The sequence below is a fragment of the Phaenicophaeus curvirostris genome, chromosome 1 (assembly GCF_032191515.1).
Source record: "Phaenicophaeus curvirostris isolate KB17595 chromosome 1, BPBGC_Pcur_1.0, whole genome shotgun sequence".
Classification (NCBI taxonomy): domain Eukaryota; kingdom Metazoa; phylum Chordata; class Aves; order Cuculiformes; family Cuculidae; genus Phaenicophaeus; species Phaenicophaeus curvirostris.
Genome location: NC_091392.1, coordinates 80,317,466 through 80,345,186, shown reverse-complemented (window position 1 = coordinate 80,345,186; position 27,721 = coordinate 80,317,466). Strand labels below are relative to the sequence as shown.

At 44.1% G+C, this 27,721-nt stretch overlaps 2 protein-coding genes across 3 annotated transcripts in view; one reads left to right on the top strand and one right to left on the bottom strand.

Moving 5' to 3' along the window:
* Positions 1-10,798, bottom strand: part of LRP6 (LDL receptor related protein 6) — a 704,489-nt gene extending 693,691 nt beyond the window's left edge. Inside the window, exon 1 of one of the 2 annotated variants that reach the window (XR_011337960.1) lies at positions 10,666-10,798. Coding sequence is in view for 1 of the 2 variants with exons in the window: in XM_069863528.1 (XP_069719629.1) it covers positions 10,666-10,720 (55 nt within the window). In the remaining variant the exon portion in view is untranslated. The remainder of the gene's footprint in view (positions 1-10,665) is intronic. The other variant, XM_069863528.1, reaches the window with a different exon arrangement.
* BORCS5 (BLOC-1 related complex subunit 5) overlaps positions 6,422-27,721 on the top strand; it is a 111,702-nt gene continuing 90,402 nt past the window's right edge. Inside the window, exon 1 of the mRNA XM_069865206.1 lies at positions 6,422-6,428. The gene's annotated coding sequence lies outside the window, so the exon portion shown is untranslated. The remainder of the gene's footprint in view (positions 6,429-27,721) is intronic.

Genomic DNA, 27,721 nt, shown 5'->3' with positions numbered 1-27,721 from the left:
GAGTGCTACGCTCCCTGGTCAGGCATCTGGTTGCAGCTGCATTGCCACATAACATTATAACCTGCTTCCATTACCCTGTTGTTTACAAGAAGGAGCCACAAAGTGGCAAGAAAATAAAGCTGACCTGGCAGCAGCACAGTACATCTTCCAGCACAAGCAGCAGACTCTGGAAAGCAAGAAGCCTCAAAGGGATGTCTGACCAAGTAGCACCATGATCCATATTAACATCTGCAAAACCTCAACATTACACTTCCCATTTCCTTGGGTAGCCTCACAACCTCCCTTCAACACTCTTCCTGTTTCTCAAACAGTTGTCAGAACAGCGCACAATGCTGCAGGTGAAGCCATACCAGTTCCACGCACAGTGGCAATACTTCCCTAGTTTTCCTGGAAACACATATGCTTAAATTGACACGATCCGTTTAACGGAAAAGTTAGTACGCACGCAGACAGCTGCAAAGCATCTCCTATCTGCAAGGCACATTTCTGACAGTTTTCCCAAGCAGGCACCTTTGCTTGTGCAGAAAAAGAAATCTTGGTTTGCTATACTGCACCAATTAGAGTCCTATATCTGAATAGGGATGATATTTTGCAATCCAAACTTGAAGCCCTGTGATGACAGATAAGATGACCTGATCACACTGAAACAAAACACTACCCTGCACACCTTCTGGCATCATCACTTCCTACAGAGCTTTGACCAGTAAGTAAACAAACCAAAAGCCTCTACTACATCCCTTATGAAGCTGTTGAAAGACTGCACGCTGTGTAAGTCCCTCCACTGAATTAGAGCACTGAGACACAACGTTGTGATGCTGTGACAGAGGCAGCCCATTTCCCAAAGCCTAGGAAAGCTAAAGGCTGCAAGAGGAGAGGAGGGAGCTGGCCTCTTCTCCCAAGTGACAGGGGAGAGGACAAGAGGGAGTCGCCTCAAGCTCCGCCAGGAGATGTTCAGGCTCCACATAAGGAAAAAATTCTTCACTGAAAGGGTCATTAGGCAATGGAACGGTCTGCCCAGGGAGGTGGTTGACTCGCCTTCCCTGGAGGCGTTTAAGGTGCGAGTGGATGAGGTACTGAGGGGCATGGTTTAGAGATTGGTGGGAATGGTTGGACTTGATGATCCGGTGGGTCTCTTCCAACCTAGTGATTCTATGATACACCTTGTACACCCTGGCAGGTTGAGACGGGAATGCTCCAAAACTTGTTTCTACTCTGGAGCAACCAGAGTTCATGAGCTGCTCCAGCCTGGGCAGCACACGTTTGGAGATGCATATCCAGCTGAAAGTGGCCTGGAGTGTTTGCCTTTCAGCCACACCTCTGTCCTCAGTCACCATTTGCCTCCATAGCTGGAGGACTCTAGTTACACTGGCAGACATCGTGTGGTAATAACTTCAGCCAAGGGGTCTCACCCAGATTGCTAATGGATCCACATGGACCAAAAAACATCCGTGCCCTGAGAAGCAGCACACTGGTTTGCCTTTAAACTAACAAAGCCTTTTTCCACATTGACAAGAAGTTCATAGACACTGAGCTGCCCTTAGATGACTTTCAGCAATTTATCCAAGCTGGCATGTCTGGTTCTTAAAAAATATTCAAGTCTGTCATTTGCCTCATAAGGTTAAAAAAAACAAAAAAAAAAAACAAAAAAACAAACAAACCAGAACACAAAACAGCTTTTAAATGTGTTTATTCTGTTTTGTGGTTGAGGGTTTTTGTTTGCTTAGAGTTTTGAAGCACTATCAGGAAGTAGCTGTAAGACAGAATTACCCATAATACAGAAAAAGCTGCCACCACTGACAAGTACACCACAAAAGTAAGTGGCAGTGCTCAGCTGGGTCATAATAGTGGGACTGATTGGGGCAGAGGGAGTGGGAGGAGCAGCAATACTGCCTTGAAGGCTTATCACATTTTCATCCCCAATTCCCTGCAGTTCTTCAAAGAACACATAAGGTATCCAATGATTTCTTTGTGGCATATTTTCCAGACTAAGCTTGGTAAATGGCATCTTTGTCAGTTCATCCATCGTAACAAATATTGAGAATAAAATAAGCGATACCTCCAAGCCGTAAAACTATTTCCCTGATGTTTTTCTTCGTGCAAGTAAAATTCTTAATCCAAGACAAGACAGCGCCAGCAATTTTTCAGAAATATGAACACAACTGAACTAGAAAATAATTCTATAAGAAAACTGAAAGAAAATACTCACAGTGCAAGTTTAAAACAACTTTTCATCAGCAAAAGGGGAAAAGTTCATAAACTAACATTACACTTTAAATAGTCAGATTCTTAAGACTATTAAGCTTATTACAGATCAATATAATAAACTACAAGTCCAGTTCAAATGAACAGTAAGGGATTCTTTTTAAAGCATAAGTAAAGATGTGCATAAACTTCAAGAATTATGAAGATTACTGCACACTTGATGTTTTCCAGAAGCACACCTACATGATTTTTACTTTTTTCTTTAAACTCTCAAAAACACTCACATTCCCAGTGCTACTAATGTCAAATCTTGAACAGGCTCTTTTTGGTATTGATAATGACTGATTTATGGTAATCCAAAAGGAAGACAATCAAATCCATAAAAAGAAGCCCGCTCAGCCAATTATTTTACTTAAAAAATTTACCATTACCTACAGGGTAAAGGATAACTGTTAAACCTCAGTTAAGTTTCTGAGCTATTAGAACACCAATGTATTTTTCAAATGGACATCATAAGAGTCACTACAAGGTTTACGAATTCTTACTCTCCTATTATTCTTAATATTCCTACTCTATTACTCCATGTGGGAAAAAGAGGATTCTTGGATCTTCAAAGTGTTAACATTTTAATTAACACTAATGCTATGAGTACAAGCCAGAGTTTTCTTCATCACTTTGACAAAATAACAAAGGGAAAACGACTGAAATGCTACGACACCTGACATTTCTGCTACCTTCCACATACTCCTAACTTCCAGAATTCAGGCAAACATGTCAGCCACCTTCCAGAAGCCTGAATTCTTTAACAATGGACAGGGGAGAATGCTTATTATTGACGAGTTCTGGATGCATAAGCAGTTTTTTAAAAAAAAAAACCAAACACACACACACAAAAAAAAGCACAATATGAAGACTGTTTTTCCTCTGGGATCAGGTTGGGTAGCAGGGGGAGGAGTAAGAGGAAAATAAAAAGGGGAAAATAAACTCACACATGGCCCTTATAAACAGAATTAAAACTATAATCCCATTTCTGCCCCACTGATTATATCACAAGGAAATAATTCTATTTAGGTAATGTGATCCTGTAACAAGATACTTAAAAAAAAAAAATCTGCACAAATGTTGCCATTTTCTATGTCTGTTTTTAATATAAACATTTTCTTATTGTTCTCTCTGTATAAATAATGAAGCTCAGAAAGCATTCCACCTTTTAAACTGACATGCTTCTTTCTCCAAATAGTCTGTAACATTTTGCAAACAAAACAAAGTATTATTAACTAAACCATGGCTTCTTTTAACCTACATTTGAATGGTGTGTTCTTAAAGCTCTAGTATAAAACAAACGAGAAAAGCCTTCGCAGTATTACTGTACTACTGGCAGGTTTGACTCCATTTCAAAACTGGTGGGGGACTGTGCCAATTACACTGAAACAGAAAGGTCTGTAGCAAGATAATCACCAGGAAAAAAAACAAAACAAAAAAAAAAAGAAAAACCACCCTGTTTTCGTAATGGTCTACAGGAGAACCTACGGAAAAGGCAAAATTACAAGCAGCTTATTTCTATTTGCAAACACCATCACTGTGTTCAAAGTTCTGCCCATGCAGTGCAAATATCGAGCCTGTTGACACCTTGAATCTCTTGCCATAAATACATAAACTACACGAATATTTGGAGAGCTTAATGACAGTTCTCTATATCAGCTTGCCTGCTGAATACATAGGCAGGAAAAAGTTACTTAATAGTTAAGGTGTCAATACCCAGCATTTATGTACAACCCATTATAGATGCTTTCCTCTTGCAAGTCCTGGACAATTACCACAAAATGACACAGCTTCTTTGTTTATAATGCTGTGTATTCTGTCACTTTTCAAGAGGTATACTACCCGAGTGTAGTTTACTAACCAAATCCCTTTCAGGTGACCTGACTGAAGCACAAGGGTACCCCAGCAGCAGAGCTGAACATGCCCCCAGGCACAGCAGAGCCATCACTTTGGGCAGGAGGAGCAGCAACACGCCACAAAGGTTTCGTAACAATTGCATTTCTGGTACCACTCAACAATGACACATACCTCTCGTTATAGTACAAAACAGTGCCCTCTTTTGAAGGAGCCACCAGCAAAGCAATCCATATATTTAGAACTACATATTAAATTAATGAGGTTAAATAAGCTGGGGACATAGAATATGGTGTTTAAGCCTGCAGACTGGCTGCCAGAGGAGATGAACAGTGACAGATCAGAAACTGAGACCTGTTTCTCCCTCTTTTCTTCCCCTATCCTACTTCCTCAGAAGATAAATAAATAAATAAATAAATAAATAAATTCTTTGCTCTACTTGATTTGAACTAAAAAGTAAATCCCACATTCCGTGCACTGCAGCAGATATTTTTGAAGCTGGCATTTTTGAGATGCGACATCATCATAAAGGTGGATTACAGATGTCCAAAGGAATCAGATTTCTCCAGCTGCCAAAGAGAGAGTTTACAAGGCTCCTATGCTCCAGATCCTGATCTATCTTCCTGCAAAGTAAAACAGCCTCCACCCATTCTACAGCTACTAGCCAAATTCCTTACCTAGAAACTCAGAATGCAGACATAATCGATTCATTAGGGACAAAGGAAACACCAATATGATTAATCTAGGAAGAAATTCTTCACAATGAGGGTGGTGAGGCACTGGCACAGGTTGCCCAGGGAAGCTGTGGCTGCCCCCTCCCTGAAGTGTTCAAGTACAGGTTGGATGGGGCCTTGGGCAGCCGAGGCGGGTGGGAGGTGTCCTTGCCCATTGCAAGGGCGTTGGAACTGGATGATCTTTAAGGTCCTTTCTAACCCAAATCATTCTATGATTTGTGACCCTCAATCAGTATTAGTGTGAAACGTGAACAAAGCTTTTCACCTTTATATAACTCCCACTGAAGGGCACAAGAAGCCCATCATCTGAATACACTTCTGATCAGATACACACAGTTTCACCCATATACCCAGAACTTCTGTTATCTTCAGTGCATCTTGCAAAAAAATGCTACTTCACACAGCAAAAAAATTCATCAAGCTTTCCAAGTCCTAATTTTTCAGTTTTAAAGAAAAGCTAGAGGAATTTGATGATAAGTAAACTATATCACAGAGATGCAATTGCAAAAACTATTAAAGTAATGGTGGATTTTGTAACACCTTAGATCACACTAATTTTAGACTGTTCTACGGAGAGATGAAAGAGGAAAATGCATTGGAAATCACGGCAGACAAAGGAACACTGATTTCTGAGGAATCATACAGTGAAAAAACATGACTAGAATATGGTTAATTCAAGCTTGGGTGAAAAAATAGGATATGATGATTTAAAAAAAAAAAAGCTATTTCCAAGGCATATTGTCAAAACTCAGGTATTGTATAGTCCTAGGTGAAGAGACCCGTTGCCTGAAGGCAAAAATGTAGCTCAAGCTGGAAAAACCATACTTCATCTCCAATCTGAATGCTTCAAAAGTAAAAAAATATATTCCTTGTCCCCTTCCCTGACTTCAGTAGAAAAACATGTGCAAACACCTCCAGTCACAGCTCAGCAAGTTTTGAACATTAAGCTCTACTAAACTGCATGCAAATGAGTCTATCTAAAAAGATACAAAAAAGCAAAGACGATCTGTTTACCAAATGTAAGTAACAACAGATTAAAAACAATTAAGCCAGTAACAATATTCAAACAACAACAACATTAAAACAAACCCTGTTCTGAACACATAAGAGGGAAGCAGTAGTTCTAAAATGCCAAACAGACATTATCATTTCTTCACTAACAGACCTTAAGCACAGAGGTCTTCAGTGTTCAGCATGTCTGCACAAACATAATTTATAAGATTCCTATTCAAACAAGAGCTTTATGCACTGTCTGCATGATCAGGGTTTAAAACCAAAATAAAACAGCATTGCATGCTGACTGAAGAGTTACTTCTGTAAGAAAAGTAAGACACGAATACTAGTCGGAGGAAGAACTCTTTATGACTTCATTAAAAAGTTGAAACCTCAGTTTCACACTTATCTGTAGCTCTCTGACAGATGTGATGCCACTTCTATTGCCTCTTTGCAACTGTCAATTATCTAACAAGATCCTGATCCGTTTCACAGCTGTCAAGAAGATATAGCAAAGCTGCCATGAAGCAGCTCTAACTCACTCCTCCATACGTACCCTCAGGGAGTGGCTTCAAGAAACACTGTTGGTCAGAGAGAGGAGGAAGACCAATCCCCCAGATAAAACCAGAGGCCGAGAAAGGAGAACAGAGACTGGACTGGACTGGGGGTCAAGAGGTTCCTGGAAAGTGAGTCTTTTCTTCCATAAGCCAGAATATTAAAATAAATAAATAAAAACAAAACCAAAAAAAACCCCAAGAACAACCCAAAATCCAAACCTCAGACCACAGAACATCCACAACGCACTGTGATGACAGTAACTGCCTGCCTCTTAGAAATTCAAATACCTGCCTTGAAAACATCATCATGATCTGGCTTATTGCAGTCCCTGGATGACTCCAAAGGACAAGTGTCTTGCCCTGTACATCCATTTCTGGCTAGTAAGGGCCTGGTATTTCTTCAATTCTTTATTAGCTTACAGGGCTCTGCACTGCCAGGTTACCAATTTTGTTCCTTCAAGACCAGTAAATGAGTTTACAATAGATGCCACATACTAATAATCACAGTTCAGTTGTTGCAAAACTCTGCCCATTTGCCTTTTTAAAGTCAGCGAGAACAAGGAGGCTAGTTCTGTAAGCCAAGGATGCTGCAATTCACAAGTATACACTGTACAACATTTTTTGAGTTTCAGTACCCAGTACTGTTGTGGCTTGAAACCTTTCACAGCACTGAATTCACTAACAAAACAGTGAATTTCATAACTTCATCTCTACTTTCACATATGCAGTTATTCATACTCATGCTAGCACTGCCTCTGCATCGCTGAAGAACTGCTGACATCTCTTCTGAACTCAACACATCTTATTCAAACCAATTCTGCTTGCATAGGTGTTGTTTATTAGCGAGTATGCATGCATTAAAGTTTGACTTTAGTTTCTTCAGAGTTCAGCTGTTCCTGCTGCTTATCTCTAGCTAAGGTAACAATTAGCCAGTAGGAAAATTACTATCGTGTCAAAACAGAAGATTATGAATTCAAGTAGGTGATCAAACAACAGGAAACCGTGAATACAGAAGAAATAAAAACGCTGTTCTGATATAAATGTCTTTGGCAATAGACAAAGATGAGAGACAACAAAAGAAATGACACTTTGGAAGGTTTATAAACTGAATGTTTCTTCAAAGCGTCTTACTAAGCATCATCAAATCTGCAAAGGCACACATCACTATTTCAAAATTAATTTGAAGAAATTACAGTAATAATATAACACGACACTACATACGACAGAGATTTCCCTGCTGTCATTTGAACCAGGCTGAACAGCAAGTTTGAGCAAAATGAATCGTCCATGAACAGTGGGTACCATCACTGGTTAACAAAACTAACTGTTTGGTAAACAGTTTCTCTCTACACTCCACTCCAGGCCTCAATGAATTTTTGAAAACAGGGGGTCACCGCCACAATAGAATAATGAACATTACACAGCCCATTTAAATAAGTATACTTATATCTTTGCAAAGAGGATACAATATGGCAAACAGATGCATAAGAAAAAAAAAGAAGGTATGGAAGCAAAGAAAATTTTTGTTCTCCAGAGTACTGAGCAATTGGAGATGGAACAATTACTTCAACCTAAATGACCTTTACTCTAGTTTTCATGGAAACACACTATTGTTGATGTATTTTCTAAATCACAGCATAGTTGATTAACTGTTAGCAACTAACCTCTTCCCAATCTAGTATGAAAAAATACAAGTAAACAGTAAAATGATGTATGCAAACACCACCAGTGATTTCTTCCCTGAAACACTGAATGCTTAACACTGAACAGTTCATAGAATCATCACAGAATCACTGAATAGTTTGGGTTGGAAGTGACCTTAAAGATCACTCAGTTCCAAACGCCCCCTGCCATGGGCAGGGACACCTTCCACTAGATCAGGCTGCCCAAGGCCCCGTCCAACCTGGCCTTGAACACCTTCAGGGATGGGGCGGCCACAATTTCCCTAGGCAACCTGCGTCAGTGTCTCACCACCCTCATCATAAAGAATTTCTTCCTGATGTCTAGTCTAAATCTTCCCCCCTCCAATTTAACGCCATTTCCCCTCATCCTATCACCCCATGCCCTTGTAAAAAGTCCCACTCCAGCTTTCTTGTAGCCCCTTCAGGTTCTGGAAGGCTGCTCTAAGGTCTCCCCGGAGCCTTCTCTTGTCAGGGCTGAACCCCAACTCTCTCAGCCAGTTACTGCATTTTATTTCACAGCATTTAAAAGAAAACAGAACTGTCCTCAGTTTTCTCACCAATTGTGCCTAAGAAGACAAGAAATTTTGTTGGAGAGAAGTGGAATAAAAAATATTCTCAGCTATTTTGACAAGCCCTCGCTCAAGACACTCAGCTGCAGATTTAAAGCTGCATGAACATCCATGGCAGCTCACCAGCGAAATACAAACTTCTCTCAAGTCCCAGCACAGAGCCAAGCACAGCCGAGAGGAGCATTCATTCCTCTCCTCTGCAACTCCTCACAATCACTCTGCTTCCAGGGAAACACAGGCACTTCCCAACCACACTTCATCTCCAACCTGAACATCCAGGAGTGAAAAAAAACAACTATTCCTTTTCTATTGAAATCAGGGAAAGGAACAAATATACAGAGAAACCTCCAGCTGCAGCTCAGCAAGTTTTGACCACACCACTCCGTGGTGAAAACGAGAGGCTTTGCACTGCCCCCTCAGCACCCGGCAGGATGAAACCCTGCTCCCAGGGGAGAAAAAGAGAGGATCCTGGTGATGGGAACAGCAGTACTAGCCGGACATCATGGGGGTGGAGGATGCGCTGGTTTGGGTGGGGAGAAGAGGATGCGCTGGTTTAAGGGGTCGGGGACAAGGGGGATGCACTGGTTTGAGGTGGGGAGGGAAGGGGAGGGTGCACTCGTTTGGGAGAGGGAAAAAGCGAGATGCACAGGTTTAGGGGGTGGGTGACAAAGGGAACACGCTGTGTTGTGGGGGAGGGAAAGGGGGGGTGCACTGAGTTGGGGGGAGAAGAGGGGAATGCGCTGGTTTGGGGGGAGAGAAGGGAGAATACAATGGTTTGTGGGGGGAGAGAAGGGGAGGAAGGGATGGTTTGGGGTGAATGTGATGGTTTGGGGTGAAGAAAAGGGAGGGATGCGATGGTTTGGGGTGAAGAAAAGGGGGGGACGCGATGGTTTGAAGAAAGAAAAGGGGGGACGCGATGGTTTGAAGAAAGAAAAGGGGAGAAGTGACGGTTTGGAGGGAAGAAAAGGGGGGAAGTGATAGTTTGGAGGGAAGAAAAGGGGGGGAAGTGATAGTTTGGAGGGAAGAAAAGGGGGGGGAAGTGATAGTTTGGAGGGAAGAAAAGGGGGGGAAGCAATGGTTTGGAGGGAAGAAAAGGGGGGGAAGCAATGGTTTGGAGGGAAGAAAAGGGGGGTAAGCAATGGTTTGGAGGGAAGAAAAGGGGGGGATTCGATGGTCTGAGGAGAGAAAAAAGGAGGGTGCACTGAGTTAAGGGGGAGAACAGGGGGGATGCGCTGGTTTGAGGGGGGGAAGAAAAGGGGGGATGCAATGGTTTGGGGGGAAGAAAAGGGGGGGATGCGACGGTTTGGAGGGAAGAAAAAGGGGGGATGTGACGGTTTGGAGGGAAGAAAAGGAGGGGATGCGATGGTTTGGAGGGAAGAAAAAGGGGGGGTGCGCTAGGTTAGGGGGGATGCACTGCTTTGAGGGGGAGAAAAGGGGAGATGCGCCGGCTTGGAGGGGAGAAAAGGGGGGAAATGCCTTGTCTGTGGTGGAGAATGGGGGGATGCGACAGTTTGAGGGTAAGAAAGCAGGGAGATGCACTGGTTTGGAGGGGGCAGTAAGGGGGTTGCGGTTGTTTGGGAGGGACAAGGGGGGATGCACTGCTTTAAGGGGGGAGAGAAGGGGGGATGCACTGGTTTGGGGGAGAGAAAAGTGGATGCGCTGATTTAGGGGGGAAGAAAAGGGGGATGGGCTTGTTTGGGGGGGACAAGGGGGGCATGAGGTGGCTAGGGGAAGAGAAAAGGTGGTGGATGCGCTGGTTCGGGGGCGAGTTGGAGACGAGAGACGCGCTGTTTGGGGACGTAGCGGGAGAAGCGGGAGCTCGTTTTGTTTCCTCGATTAAGAAGCCAAACTTGCCAACAACAATGGGGCGGGGAGGGAAGCGCCGGGCTGCTCCCGAGGGCCGGGCCGGCGGGGAAGTTTCCCGGGATCGGGGATGGGGGGGTCGGGAGCCACCCCCGCCCGGGGCCCCGCGCCGCCGCACTCCCCCCCCCCGCCCCCGAACTTCACACCTTTCCCCTGGCCCCGCGCTCACCTCGCATCAGCGAACAAAACCCGCAGGCGAGCAGGCAGCGCAGGACGGCCCCCATCTTCGGTGCTGCCCGCCTCTCAGCGGCGGGGCGGGCGGCGGCAGCCCCGCGGCCAGGGCATGTTCCAGGCGGGCGGCGAGGGCGCCGGGCGAGGCGCGGAAGGGCGCTGCCTAGCGCGGCCCTCGCCCCGCCGCGCCGGGGCAGCCGCTGCCCTCCATGCCGGCTCCGCGCGCCCCCCGCGATCGCCCGCCCGGCCCGCACAGGCGCAGCGAGGCTGCCCTTCCTCCTCCTCCTCCTCCTCCTCCTCCTCCGCCCCGAACGGGCCCCCCCCGGCAGCGCCCGCCCCGCCCCGCGACGGGCAGGGAAGGGAGGGAAGGGGCGGCCCCGCGCGCGCACGGGCACGGGCACAGGCGGGGGCGCGCGCGCACCCCGCTGCGTGCGCGCACGTGCGCGCGCACCCACCCACACGCACCCACCCACACACGCACGCCGTGCACACCCCGCTGTATGTGCGCACACGTGGATGCACGCTCCCCCGCTTACACACACGTGAACGCCCCACTGCACGCGCAGACATGCACACACGCACCCGCGCGCACACACGCGCACACACAGGCGCACACACACAAACACACGCGCACACACGCGCGCGCACACACGCATACACACACGCGGACACACAAACACACGCGCGCACACGCGCACACACACGCGCGCGCACACACGCACACGCTCACACAGACACGCAGACATACGCGCACACACACACGCGTGCCCGCGCGCACACACACGCGCGCACACGCGCAAACACATGCACAAACACACGCACACACATGCGTGCACACACGCGTGCAAACACACGTGCACGCGCGCACACACGCGCACACACACGCACACAGAGGCGCACACACACGTGCACACACCTGTGCACACACACCCGCGCACACACGTGCATGCACACACACGCTCACACACACGCTCACACATGCGTGCACACACACGCACACACGCGTGCATACACACGTGCACACACATGCACACACACATGTGCACACATGCACACACGTCACGTGCACACACACACGTGCACACACGCACACACACGTGCTCACACACGCGCACAAAAACATGCACACACGCGCACACACACGCACACACATGCGTGCGCACACATGCACACACACGCACACCCCCTCCTACATACACCCCCCCCACTATGCACAGGCACGCTCACAAAGGCACACCTGTACAGACACACTCAGGCACACATGCATGCACACACCCCAACACACACACGTGCATGCACATCCCTACACACACGCATAGCCACATGCACACACACCGATACACACACACACACGTGCATACACACACCCCTACACACAGCTGCCTACTCGGGTGCACACACACAGATGCACACACAGAGACGCCCCCCCCCATACACACCCCACACACTACATACACACAGACACACGCACACCCCCTTACATAGACACACGTGCACACCTCACTACATATGCACACATAAACACACATGCACACGCACACCTACGTGCACCTACATACACACACATGAACGCCCTACTACACGCACATGCACCCCTACACACACACCCCACTACGCACACACATGCACACATACAGGCACACAGGCACACACAGATGCACACACACAGCACTACACACACATTCATCCGCACACCCCTACACACACACATGCACACACAGGCACACGCAAACAGACGCAGGCACACACAGATGTGCATATGAACACGTGTGCACACACCCCCCCTTACATACACACCCGTGCACACCCCACTATTTATGCACGCACACACATGCATACACATGCCCCTGCTTACACACACATGAACACCCCAGTACACACACACGCATGCATGCACACACACAGACACATGCACACACAGGCACATGCATACAGAGACACACACATGCACACACAGGTGCATGCAGACACACATGCACACACACCCCTACATACACACACACCCCAGTATGCACACAGAGTCACACTCGCATAGACACACACGGACACACACGGACACACACAGACACACGTGCAAACACACACCTCTACATACATACACAAACACAGATGCGCACACACACACATGCATGCACACTCACTACACACATGCACAGATACACACACACACAGATGCACACACACCTTTACGTACACACCCCACACACTACCTACATGCACACGCACCCCTACATACACACACCCCCCACTCCGCACACACACACAGGCACACTCACAGATACACATATGGATGCACACACCCCTACACACACACACAGGTGCGCACACAAATGCATGCACACACACAGACACATGCACACACAGATGCACACAAACCCTACTACACACACACGCACACATGCACACACAGGTGTATGCACACAGATGCAGACATACACAGATACACACACAGAGACACCTCTACATACACGCATGTGCACACCCCACTACATATGCACACATACACACACACGTGCACACACACACATGCCCCTACATACACACACATGAACACCCCCACTTCACACACACAGACACATGTATACACACACCCCTACACAAACACACAGACATGCACACATCACTGCACACACACACACCCCTACACACACGCACACAGACATGCACACATCGCTGCATACACACACCCCACACTATGCACACACAGGCACACTCGCATAGACACACACAGATACACACCCATACACACACACAGAGATGAGCGCACACACACACGCACACCCCTACACACATGTGCACACATGCACACATACAGGCACACGCACTGGCACACAGACACAGGCATGCACACAGATATACACACATGCATGCAGACATGCACACAGACACGAACACACACCGCTACATACACACACACCCACACTACACACACACAGGCACACTCAGGCACACTCGCATAGGCACACACATGGACACACACAGGCACACATGTATACACACACCTGTACACACACACATGCACACCCCTAGACACACATGTGCACACATGCACACATACAGGCACATACACTGGCACAGACACAGGCACGCACACAGATATACACACATGCACGCACACCCCACTAGACACACACCCCCATGCATACACACACCCCTACACACACACATGCACACACAGGCACACGCACAGAGACACAGGCACACACAGATGCACACACACACATGCATGCACACACACGGATACACACACCCCTGCTTACATGCACATACACGCCCCAGTCTACACACACATGCACACACACAGACACATACACACACCCGTACATATACACACCTCCCACTACACACACGCACGCACACAGGCACATACATACATGCACACATGCATGCATGCACCCACACAAATGCGCACACACACATGCACACCCCACTACACACATCTACAAACACCCCCCCCACACAACATACACACAAGCACACACACACCCCTACATTCACATACACAGACACAGGCACACACAGATGCACACATACAGGCACAGACATGCACACACCCCCTACATACACACACGTGCGCACACACAAGTCCACGTGCACACTTATGCATACACACGCCCCTAGATACACGCACACAAACACCCCACTACACACATACCTGCGCACACAGGCACACTTGCACACAAATGCACACACACACAGACACATGTATACACATATCCCTACACGCACACACAGACACACTTACATAGACACACATGCACAGACACTGGCACATATACACACACAGAGACACACATGCATACACGGACCCCTACACACACGCATAACCCACTACACACACACGCAGGTGCACACATGCACACACGTACATCCCATTACATATGCACACACGCATACAGATGTGCACACACACCCTTCATACACACACACACATACACACACAGTCTACACACACATATATGCACAGATGCATGCGCATACCTCCCTACATTCATACAGATATGTGCGCACACATATACATACACACACATATGTGCGCACACATACATGCACACACAGACATGAATACACCCCCCCGCATACACACACCCCACTACACACACACTACACCCCCCACATACACCTACATTCATGCACACATATATATACATGCACACACACACCTTACATACACATACAAACACCCCTACATACACACACGCATACATGCACACACATACACACTCATAGACACATTCATATATACACACACCCACGCAGAGCCCACACACACTCATATACACACATTCACGTAGTCATACACACCCATATACACATGTATATATATTCATACACTCACACACGTACATACACACACCTACACACGCACACCTACATAGTCATATAATCTCATACGCTCACACACACATACACTCATACACATACACACCATCACACCTACTCATACACTTGCACACACTCATACTCTCTCACACACATATACACACTTATGCACATTTACACACACATATACACACTCAGTCTCATTCACATACTCGGTCACAAGCACACACCCACTCATACATACACAAACTCATACACACACTCATACTCACTCACACACACACTCATACATGCATACGCTCAAACTCATACACACACGCACTCACACACTCGTGCACACATACACACACATATGAGCACACTCATACACCTCCCCCCCATACTCACACAGTCACTCACACAGACACACTCGCTCACTCACCCACACACACGCACACATAGACACACACGCTCGCTGCCAGGGGCGAGGACACACTGGGTCGCGGGGGCGCCCACGCACGGGCAGGGTTGAGGCGGCGGGAGTGCGGCAGGGATCTCCCGCTTTGCCAGCCGCATTCCAAGGGGACTACTTTTTGACCAGCACCCCCTCCGCCGCAGCGATGCGGTCCGCGGAGCAACGCGGGGGCGGGCGGGCCGGAACTCCTTCCCGCGGCGGCGGCACAAAGGCGGGGGTGCGGGGTGGGTGTAATTAAGCACCTTGGTAAAATGACGCGGTGATTTCATACCCACAGCGTGGGGATTGAAGAGCAGGAATCCTGATTTTTCCCAGAGCTAGCAGGCGTTCCTTATCAGTAGGGCTCGCTGCTTGGCTGATGGGATGGTGCGTGATTTATTTCCGAGCGCTTTCAGGGGTTTTGTCCCCCTTGCTAATCTAAATGTGAGCTGGGTTCGTGCTGCTCGGGCTAGTAGTTACAAATGAAAATTAAAATGAGTGGCCAGCGTGCTGCGTTGAAACTTAACTTGCTGTTTTCCCCTATGGCACCCATGCAAACGTGTCGTTTTCTTCCTGAAGTTCAAAAGTTTTGCGTTTGTAGTACACCCTCACTGGGAAAAAGCTTCCCTCCTTAGCTACTTTGTTCGTTCCTAATACAAAAAGCAGCTTTCCTGCGTTTCCATCAGATCAGAAAGTCTACTTCAGGATTTCTACAAGGGTCATCAAGTCTGAGTGTCTGTGTCACATTCTCCCTCTCTTGTAGAGTGTCACAGCAGGTTAGTGGGACAAAGCTAGGCAGAACAACTTAGAGCAAAATTTGGGATTCAGAGGTCTGTATTATTTTCAGGATTATTAGAAACTTATGGAAACATTTAAATTTTAATTTTGTATCTGTTGAACATATATTTTTGTGGCGTTTCTTGTAATTACAGTAGGAGATAACATCTGGGCCAGATTAAAGACCCGGGCGTTGCAGACTGACTCTAACATCAGGCTCCTGGAGTCATGTGATAATATCAGATTCTCAGCTTTTACTGAGCTGGGAAACAGCTTTTTATGAAAAGAAGTGTATTTCCAACTTTCAAGGTTGGAAGAAAAGACCGATTTTGAAAATGTAAACAATGCAACTGGACAGCAATACCTGCCTGAGGCCAGGTCTGCATTACAAAATGTAGTTCTGGACTCTTTGCCTGGTAGAATAGCCTCCTCTGTTACTGTGCTGTCAGGGAGGATTAGCAAATTCCAGCAAGATCCACGTGGATGGTGGCGGTGAAAGGTTTCCTGTGCAAAAATGTACCTAGACAGTAGGTAACCCACATCTAGCTTCTGCTATCACCCCTAGATTTTGCAGAAGCAGGCAGAAGGTGCACACCATTCTATTTATTTTCACTGGTTAATGGGAGTCACAGCAGAAAAAGAGGTTTGTGGACATGTGTTTGTATTTCTTCTTTATATCGTACGTTCGTAATGTCACACCATCTGTGATTAACCTCTTAGGAAGTGTGGCAGATCTGTAATGAATTCTCCATATCTTTATAGCGCAGTGCACTGCTGAGGAAAACCTCAAGCCTGAACCCCTGCATCACAGAACACATTCCTCTATGTGCTGTGCCCTCTTACATCTTATCTGTTTTGCTGGAAACACGCTAGTGTCTCGACTCTCTCCCTTAGCCACCTGATCCCCTGCCTGGTTGTTCTTACTCTTAAAGATATCTTCCCTACTGTCTGAGCTGACTGGTTTTGTTTTTAGCTTTTAAACATTATAATCTGTCACCCCTCAGATTGGTGCATTTCACTGTTTTTCTGTAATTCTATTTCCTTTCCTGCTTGGATTTCCTTTGAACGATCTAAGGATTATTGGTTTCAGCTCCCTCAGCCTCGTCCCTTTCCCCTCAACCTGCACAGAGACAATCCTCCTCTCTCTGTTCCAGCCCAGGCAGCCTTTTGTGAACCCTTTTTTTCCCCATCAATGCTTGCGATTTAAGATCAAGCTTGTGCCCTAACTGCTTCTCAGCTTTACTTCTACTTCATACATGTAGAATTAACTCTATGGCAGAGGTTTTTACAAAGAAAAATGAGAGGCAAGATTACTGCAAACAGAAAAGCCTCTGATAAGCAAGGTTCCTCTGAGATGATTATGTTCTTTTATTTGAGCTTAAAGTCAAAGTAAATGGGAGCAGAGAGGGAATGTCTCTTTTTCCTAAGAGGCTCCCCTTGTTGGATACAGTTATTTTTATTAACCTTTGAGAGAGAGACCTTGGTTTCCTGGCTCAAATCCAGTCTGAGGCTCCAACTGCTAAGAAACCTGCACCTTATCTTTACCTCTGGATTTAGATGGCAGTTCAATGATACAAAAGCTTTCAAAGTTGTTTTTTTTTAATACTCTGGTTAGTTCCCTGGTTTGGTTGGTGGCCCAGGCTCACAAAGCAGTTGTGTCAGCACACAGAACAGCAAGGGATGACAGCTGGAGCTCCTGAAACCAGCAGTGACTGCCAAAGTGACTCTGTCATTGAACTGTGCCCCAAGTTCCAGTGGAGTCAATGGGATCTTTTGTAGGACCAGGACCGAACTCCCTAAAGAGCAAAAGCTGTTAAGAGAAGATGGCTGCTCAGCAAATGAATTTGTGGCTGCCCACATCACAAAAACCACTATCATAATTAGCTCTCTCACTGAATGTCTCAACAAGAACTAATAGGCATGGTGTGGTGAAATCCTGGTCCCTCTGAAGTCAATGGCAAAACTCTCACAGACTTCAAAAGGCCAAGGCTTCATACTGAAACTCTGGCTCAAGTTCTCTCTTGCCCCCAGCAGGAAAGTCTGCAGCACTGTAGCTTAGGAAATGAGAAGTGAGGTAGTGATGACTTCACCTATATTGCCTGTTACAACCATTTTGCAGATAAAACAGGACACTTCGACGTGTAGTACCGTCACCTTGCCACTTCACCTAGGTCATACAGTTTATGAACAAAAATGTTTCATCCAACTCTTTCCCAAAACAAGGTCAGCTCTAATAAATGTGATAGATATGCCTGACAAGGTTTATCCTGTTCCAAGAGTGTGAAGGGTTCACCATGGTGTTCCTCCTTCAATGAATAGAATACCAGATCCTGTAATCCTTCCTATAGTTCAGCAACAAGCAGACACATCTTTTTTCCCTTGCTTTTACTTCCATACCGTATGAACTGCACGTTTCACCAGGACACAGGCAGCCTACAAGCAGATTTCCTTGGACTGATAGTTGTGTCTCTATTCCAGACATTTCTTCTGGGCGATGAGACCTCATTTGTCTTTGCAGTTACTATCTGCAGCGTCCTCCCCCAAACCCCCCAGTTTGTCAAACCACAGCAAAAACTAGCGCTCCCACTACTTCTGTGGCAATTTTCCCATCAAACACCACATCAAGTCTCTTTTTTATCACATACTGAGTTGCTGCTTCTTGCATTTCAGTACTACCCCATTACATATAAGATCCATTCTTTATTTCCCATTTCATCTACCAGAAAAGGTTGCTCAGTGCCCAGGATAAGAACTGTGTTTCTTTGTGACTAAAAAACAAAAAAAATCCTTGCAACAAAAAACTTCAGAGGAAAAGGTGCTCGAGTTCAGTAGCCCATGCAGGCAAGCTAGTCCAACAGGAATCTGGAGATATCCCCAAGGGGTAATATAAAATAAGATGACCTGAAAGGCTTGGGCATTTTCTTTATGCCTTTGGAGGAACACTTGGAATCCTGCTGATGGTGCATCCAAGGTCACACTGTCTACCTACTACCTCTTTTCTCCTCTTCCATCTCCCAGGGAGTTGAAAACAGCAGTGCCTGAGGATACACTTCTCCAGTGGTCGTGTTTTCAGTGTGAACCATGTAGGATTCCAATTTTAATTTGGCATTGCCCACCAGACCACAGGGCAAGTCCTTATGAATACTTAGCTGTGGTGCAATTCAAAGCCAAATTATAGAAATGTAATTTGAGAAAGTTACAGTTCTAAAATTTGTAAAGTACTTTAATGCTAGGTCAATACAGCAAAAACATCCTTTTAAAAGAGCTCACATTTCAGGCTGACAAACACCAAAACACTATTTTATTTTAGTTTGCTCAGATTTTCAAAACCAGTCAGCATCTGGGCTTTATTAATCATAACGTGTGGGCCTTTTAAGCAACAACAATTTAAGAATATTTCCTTTTCAACCCCCTTTCATGGAGTTCAACATTTTGCAATACACATCCATAATATTTACCAGTTCAGCTTTGCACTGCAGCCTTTGAAGTTTAAAAATTAGTTACTGGTAAAGCATTGTACATTTGCTTGCACTCTCTTAGTCCCAGGGATTAAAGACTAGAATTTATGCCTATGGCCAGAAAAGGTAAGCCACTGTGTCACAGTAATTAGCAATCTTTCTTAAAACAATTTTCAATCTTTATGTAGTATACACAATGTGACACACCATCTGTGCATAAGAGCGAGTTCATTTGCAACTTGAAATAGCCACTTCTGGCCTGCATCATGGAAATACCCTGCTTGCCAGTTTACGGCAAGCAGAAAGACTCATCCGTCTCCGGTTCAAACTGTGGGAGGAAGAGCCATATTCATATTCATATTCATATCCTTTCTGTTTATATATAAATTAGTCTGCAATTCAGCCAAGACACGAGACACCTCAAGAATACGGCTATGGATTATCCACCACGATACCTCTTCAGGGGGTTGTTTTTGTCAACTGTTAAATCTAAGTTCTCAAAATAAGCTGGAAAAACAAGACAAGTTCCTCAAAGCAGAAAAGAGTGCCCTCTAATGGCTAATCTTTAGGTTTAAAGTCTGTGCTGTTTTATGAAGACCTCTTTTTTGGATTGTAAGGTAGGGTCACGCAAATGCAAGATGTTGGAATATCTTATTATTTCAAGGAAAACCCAAATCTTTTTTACCTTCTTAATTGCTTTATAGGTAGTAATTATAAATAAGGATGGAGGCATATTCTTGATAACATTTTCAGTAAATTACTGTTACCCAGGATTCCTCAGAGAAAAGTCAATTCCTCTGACAATTCAAAACTATTACTTGTACTCTATTCTGTAAGTTTTGTGCTTCACTGTGGCAAGTGTGTTTCAAGACCTGGAAAGGCAGCATGCAAGACACATGCAAGTCCCCAGTTAATTTCAGAATCATAAAAATTATTGTGAATGCCCTAGAGCATGGCATAACTATTGAATGACCTAACTTCAAGGACAAAAGACTTACCATTTTTAAAAGAAAAATCTTTAAATCAGTTAATCACAATGCAGGGAATTTTAATTAGTCTTTTCTCACTTTTCAACCAATGAAATTCCAAGATAATTGACAGTGGCTGATTCTACAGTCTGTCTTTTTAAGAGGCCTTGTCAGTAATTTAGTGGATTCCTGATGTACTAGAAACATTGTGAGATTCTCATTGGAGCTATAGGACTAGGAAGGAATGGCTGAAGTAGAAACAGAGTGCCAAATTCTGCCCCCTGCCCTGCTACCAACAGACAGCAGCACTAAGAGCACTGGCTCATTCTACGAATCTATGATTCTAAGTGCAGGGTATGCTGTAGCCACCCGTACCTCCACAAAAGACACTCAAAATACAGGATGGCAAAAAGTCCCACATACAGTCACCCTGGCCATTAGCTAAATTGTCTCCCATTGATTTCATTGCCTGTTACAGCAGGGATGAATGTGGGTCCTTAAGCTTGCACTGGCTCCATATATCAAGGTTTCCACGGCTTATGACCTGTAACTCATTCTTCATATGATGAGAGGATGGAAGAGGCAATTATATATGATTGAAGTCTCATTTGCTGCTTCTCCACCTCCATTAGTTCTTTGTATAATTTCCTTACAGTGTGGGCTTCAATAAAGACTCTTCCAGTACAGCTGTCAACTAAATGTAGATTAGTGACAAAGGAGAACAAAGAGAAATGCAGACCTACTCCCCTAATGTATTTGTTAAAACAGTTGTGCCTGCTATAAAGATATTGTTGAAGGACCATCATATTACATTTTGGAATATTTTGACTCTATTTTCTTTTCTCAAGGAAAAAAAAAACCTATTTAGAATGAGGCTATCCAATCCACTCCTCATCCCTCCTTCTTTCCCTCCCTCCCCAGTCAAACCCACAAAGGCAGTATTTGGTCACATGGATCTTTGAATAAAAGACAGGGAATTGTGTCTGAATAGCCCTGACTCATAAAGCTCTTTCCAATGCTTTTTTCAGCATCAGAGCTTTGCTGCTAATGCAACTTCTACTAATTTTTTCTTTCCTACAATTGTATAAAATCTAATACCTTAGAATGATCTGAAAAGAGCTTACACAGAACAAAATCCCCATTTAATCTTAGCATATTAAGAAATCTTTTCTTTGAACAATACATTTAAAATGCTATTTTCCCCAAACTTTTTTTTTTATTAAGATAAGCAAAGCTCTAAGTGTTGAAAGAAATTATGATTTAGAGTCCTATCTTTATGTGCAGTTTAGGAATCCTGGCACTTTAACTGGAGGAAACATTAGTGAGGATACCTGCTTCCTGTGGTACACTGTGGCAGTAAATGATGAACTCAGTATCTCAAAAGGTGTTCCAGTCACCATGATAAAAAAACAGTGGGAGACAAAGACCCAAACAACTTAAAGATAGGAGAAAAAAATATTTGCAGAACATTGTACATTTCTGTTATTTAGTTGTTGCTCCCACTTTGTGTTCTACCCCTCGCTCAGAACACAGAACCACAGAATGATTTGGATTGGAAAGTGCCTTTAAAGATCGTCTAGTCCAAACTCCTGCCATGGGTAGGGACATCTTCCACTAGATCAGGTTGCTCAAAGCCCCTTCCAGCCTGGCCTTCAACAATGATGGGGTATCCACAGCTTCCTTACGTCCAGTCTAAAGCTATCCTCTTTCAGTTTAAAACCATCACCCTTTCTCCTGTTACTTACAGGCCCTGGTAAAAACTCTTTTCTCGTCTTTCTTGCAAGCCCCCTTTAAGTACTGACAGGCCACCATAAGGTCTCCCCAGTGCCTTCTCTTCTCCAGGCTGAACAACCCAAACTTCAGATTCAGAAGGATGTCTTCAAGAGCAAAATGCACTCAACATTATGCAGTTCTGGGTCGTTGACATATGAGTCACTCACTTATTATTTTGCTACATAAATACCATTTCAAAAGAAAGTTTAGAACATCAAAATTCAAGTTTAAAATACTATTCTGTTTTAAACAAGAAGACATGAAAACTAAAGCAAAACACAGCCTTGCAAATAAAAGGACAAAGGACTGTTTTCTTTCACTGTACAAACCCTCTACTCTTGAACAATATCAGATAGGCAAAGGAATAGCTGTGCAGAAAAAGAAGGTAGAAGACAGGTACTGAGTTTTCACAACTGATGTTAATAGGGTGAAATAAGTATGAATTGAGCTGAGTTAAAGATTCAAGCAAGATTTGTTATATTTTAGGTTAAAAGCCAAGTGAGAAATACACTAAGTCTTCCCTAGAGAGATTTGTCTTGTTTTACTTGGTCCATTATGAGATCTGCACCCAAGGTGGTTTCTAATTAGGACTTAATCAACATTCAATCAGGTGAAAATTAGCAAAAGGAAAAAAATCAGGGTCAGTAACAAGGTTGTAAACTTTACCCCCAAAATAAGATTCCTCTTTTTAATTCGCCTTTCAAGCCTCCTTTCCTTCTACAGCCTCCACTGGAAGGTAGGTGTCAGAACGCAGCAGAACAGGTACAAGGACCAGTGTCTCACTTGCCGGCTGGTGCACTGTGACTTCTTGTTGTGCACAATGGAGGACCCTCACTGCTGCATCTACACTCTTGAACTTCATCTGGATTGCTGCCCACAGCAAACTTCTTCTGTGTTACCAACACATGATGTTTTACAAAGTCAAGCGATGCTCCAGATAAAAGGAAGCAAAGTGTATTGTAACTGCTTGTAGCACATGTGCATTTATTAGTTGCTCTTGTTGCTGTTGCTGGTGTACGCAGACTAAATTCCTGGAAATCACTTTTGTTGTCAATTGATGCGGTAGCCAGTGGAGAAGTTTGTTGTCACCAGCGGCAGGTGAACTACCCTCAAACTCCCCGTTGGTATGGGAACTCCCAACATATTTCTGGAAAAGCTTACCTGCCCTCTCTCTGGTAGACATAGCACATGGATAAGCTTCAGCATTCAGACCTGTCGTTTTTCAAACTCTACCATCCTTTCCAAGGTTCACTCACATCGGGTGTGCCCTTGCTTTATGTATTTGTCAGTGTAGGAAAGCTACATGTGTATCTTGTTAAGTTTAGTAGCCAGCAGCATAGCTCAAGCTGTTCTCACTTGTTTGAAACTATACCTCGCAAATAAATTCTTTCTTTTTCCTTTCTAAAACACAGTGCTCTGCAACGGCAACATATAGCACGTGCCAAATCTGGAGACTTCCCAGAAATAGTGCCTGAGTTATCACATGGTGAAAAAACATTTGAGCTCCTTATTGCATGCCTTGAAACAAGATATGGACATCATTGTCATAGTTAAATAATCGGAAGCAGCTGGGAAAGTGGTTTTGGGATTCTCTGAGAAATTTTACCTCTGGGCTGAGAAGTCCTTTCATCCTATAAGGCAATTGTTTTGGAAAGTTATGAGCCACCAAGTAGGAGTATTTGACTTTGAGCTATAAACTGTGTGCTGGAGGACCTCCCACTGACATCAATGGGAGTTGCATGCACAAAGACAGAGCAGTATACGTCCCCTGAAGTAAAGGGATCATCTTATTCACAACTTGCTTGCAGGATCCAAACTTACTTGGATCCTTACTTGAAGGATCCAAATAACTTACTTAGAGGATCCAAATCCTTACTCAGAAAGATTTCAGTAATATCAGTGGAACTTGGATTTAGGGCTAGGGAAAAAAAAGGCTCTCTCATGAAAGCAAATGAAAAGCTTAAAGACTAACTAAACAAGCTAAAAAAAACCTAAATAGGCAAGCCTGTAGGAAATCTGTGTCATTGTGAGGGGTTTTCTACAACAAAAAGTGTTTGAACTTGGTGCATATTTTCAGTCTAGGTATTGTTGAGAACAGATGCGAATGTCAAAATGTTAAGGTCCAAGCACCACTGATCACATCACTTTCAGAGTAAGTGGGGGACAGGGAAAATCAGGTGCTGCTCCCAGTGGCTTTTGAACGTTCAGCCAGAACTCAGCTACTTCTCGGTGTGGCAGGTAGCAAAGTACCCTACAAGCACTTAGACCTCATATAGCCATCCTTACCATCCTAGCACTTTGAAGAAATGCCTTTGTGGTCTCCAGAGTGACTGCTCAAATCAGCAAATATTTCAAAACATGCCTATGGTTTAGCCAGTCCAACCTTCAACATCTTGAAGTTGTACTAGATGTTAACTGCTTATTAAATTTCCCTGAGAAAAAAGAATTATCCAATGCCTATTTCTGGGTGATCTCAGTAGGGTGGAATTTTCAGCTTTCTACTAAAAAAAGAGCAAACCAAAAGAATGAAGGATCAGAACACCTCAGACATGGCATATCAAAACTCCTTTGGCACTTAAGCCAGTGCCATTTTATAGGTTGGAAGGAGAGAAGTAGCAGAATAGAAGTCAAGGCACAACCCTTTGACTTCTTTTTTAAGTGAGCTAATACACAGAAAACAGCAATTCCCCCAAAGTTGTACTGAAATTTAAAAGTACGTTTAGCCATTGTTTATAATATCTACCCAGCACAAAGGAAAATGAGCAGCAGTTTTATGCTTTGCACCTTGAAACCCTTAAGAAGTGTAGAGATCTAGAAAAAAAAAAAGCAAATTTAGACTGTAGGACTAGGTGTGAGTGTAGGGTTCCTGAAGATGAAGAAAAATTTCCATTTACATCCCAGTCATTTGGGAGACCTACCCATCAAGAGGCTGGTAAAGCATCTGGGAATAGAATGTACACCCCTGAAAGGATGCGCAAGGCTTTTGAATGTGGAGGATATGCAGCTATCCAGTAACTCCCCACGAACAGGCAGGCAGCAAGATGTGTAACCTATAGGAGGAGGGAATGAGTGAGGCACAGGAAGGGCCCAGCAGCCCAAGCCAATTTCAGGAGTGCGACAGAGCACAAAGTAGAGCTCCGCTGTATGAAAGGGTGCTGGGTAGAAACTGTTGGCTGCAATAATAGCACTTTAAACTCCGTGTTTGTATCAGCATGGAGTGTGAGATGGCAGGATCAAAGCATTATCTAATGGTGTCATCAGATTCAAATCCACTAAGATGTTTTTGGAGGAGGAGGAAAAATAAGATTCATTTTTAAAAATGTTTTCTCATGTAATTATTTTAGGGGGTTGTTTGCTTGTTTGTTTTTATTGGTTGGTTGGTTAGTAATTTCACTTGAAAGAATCCTGACTATAAGCATTTCCTACTCCTACAGAAATTACAATAAACTGAAGCACTGTTTGAAGAGAACAGGCCAGACTGGGTTTGCAGTCCTTTGAGGTAGGGGCTACGCGCTCTTCTCAACCGTCTCAAATATATCTCCAATTTATTTCTTTATGATTGTTTGCAGAGGTTATAAAATTTGGGCTTTCTGTTTGCCTTAACTGTACAAACCCACAGAACAGTTTTGTTCATGGCAGTCTTTATTTACACACATTGTGTTTGCTCAGCACTATAAAGCAACAACATGAAAACAAGCAGCTACAGTATTTATTACACTCTATGGGTGATTAAAGTCAATCAGCTTTTGGCCTCAATCCATAAGATAACTGGTTACCTTCAGAAAGAGCCACCCCAAATGCACAGGTTGCCATCATATTGTGGTGGCTGATGATTCAGTGAAATTCAGTTGAAAGAATGATGACAGGAAATCTCTCTCTCCAGCTCTGTTAACTGGCAATGCTAGTGACTAATGGTGTAATCTGACTGAACATTATTTAAAAAAGAGAAGTTAATATGCTTTGTTTTGTCTTCTACAGCTTTTTACTACCACTATGTAATAGAGTAAGAAGTTTTAAAAGCGTGCGTATATAATCCTCTACTCTGAACATTCCGATAAACAAAAGAGCTTTCCTACAAAACAATTTTGCAATGAAATTGTTATTGATTGGAAAATTAAAACCCAAGCTAATAAAACCATTTAAACTGGCATGCTTGGAAATTTTAAATTCTATTTAATAAACTGTTGTTGCCCTCTAGTGTTCAAACACAGCTTGTAAATGCCCCTCCAGAAGGATCCATACTGGTCATCTAACAATTCCCCATCTACTCTTCATCCAATAAGAAAAATAGCTGGGGGAGGGTGGAAGGTAACTGTTTCAGTACAGCTGCCTAGAACATATTTTTTTCCTCAAGCATACAAATGAATTTTTAATATAAGAACTTGGAAAGTTGTTTGTTATATTAAAAATTTTGAAAGGCCACTCTGCTCAGCATCCTCACTAAATTAGTCATGGTACCCGTGCACCTCTCTGCTTCACTTCTGTCACTCACCTTTTTTGATATACGGTGCTGTTCAGTTTGGAGGGCAATGTCTCTAATGATACTAGCCAAATACACGCCCAGTGCTCTGAATGAACCCAAGATATGTCTGCCTGCTGTCTCTTGAATGTATCTCTGCTGTATTGGACTGTACCAATTAATACCAACCATCTCTCCCTCCAACAAATTTGTTATGACAGCAGAAACACACAGAGAGGATTCAGGGGTTGTTCTCAGCACCTCTCCTTTATTAAGCTGAGGTTAAACAGACAAGCTGATGAACTGGAGATACTTTAGCTTTGCGATTTTGTTCATTTTTAAAAGGTTATTCAGAATGTTTTTCGATTAAGCATTGCCGGACTTAAGCAGTGCAGAAGACCAGCTGGTTTTGTATCTATAAAGCAACTTGCAGCCCCCATATAGTAAGAATTCAGCTTCTTGACATAAGGAACACTGACTTTTCTTTGATCTTTGGAAAATGGAATTTTTAGAGAATTTTCTGCATAAAAAGTTGTTGTTAGAAGTCTCAGAAAACTTGCCTTGAGGCCATTTTTGGATCATGCTTGCTTCCCACTGAACTGAGCTTGACAGATCTAAGAACCTCTTGGACATAAGTCACATTTCATATTTTGTAATAGAATTATTTCATTGTATTCATGAAGGCACCCTCCCTTCTCTGTCTTGATGCTGTTGTCGATTATGTTGTCTGCCACACAGATATTTTGAAATCTAGAATTTCATTCTAAAACCAGGTTTAGACCAGATTTATGTGAAGGGAAATGTTAATAATATGAAATAGAAGTTGTATTGCAAGCAGCAAATTACATGCATACTCTAACTTG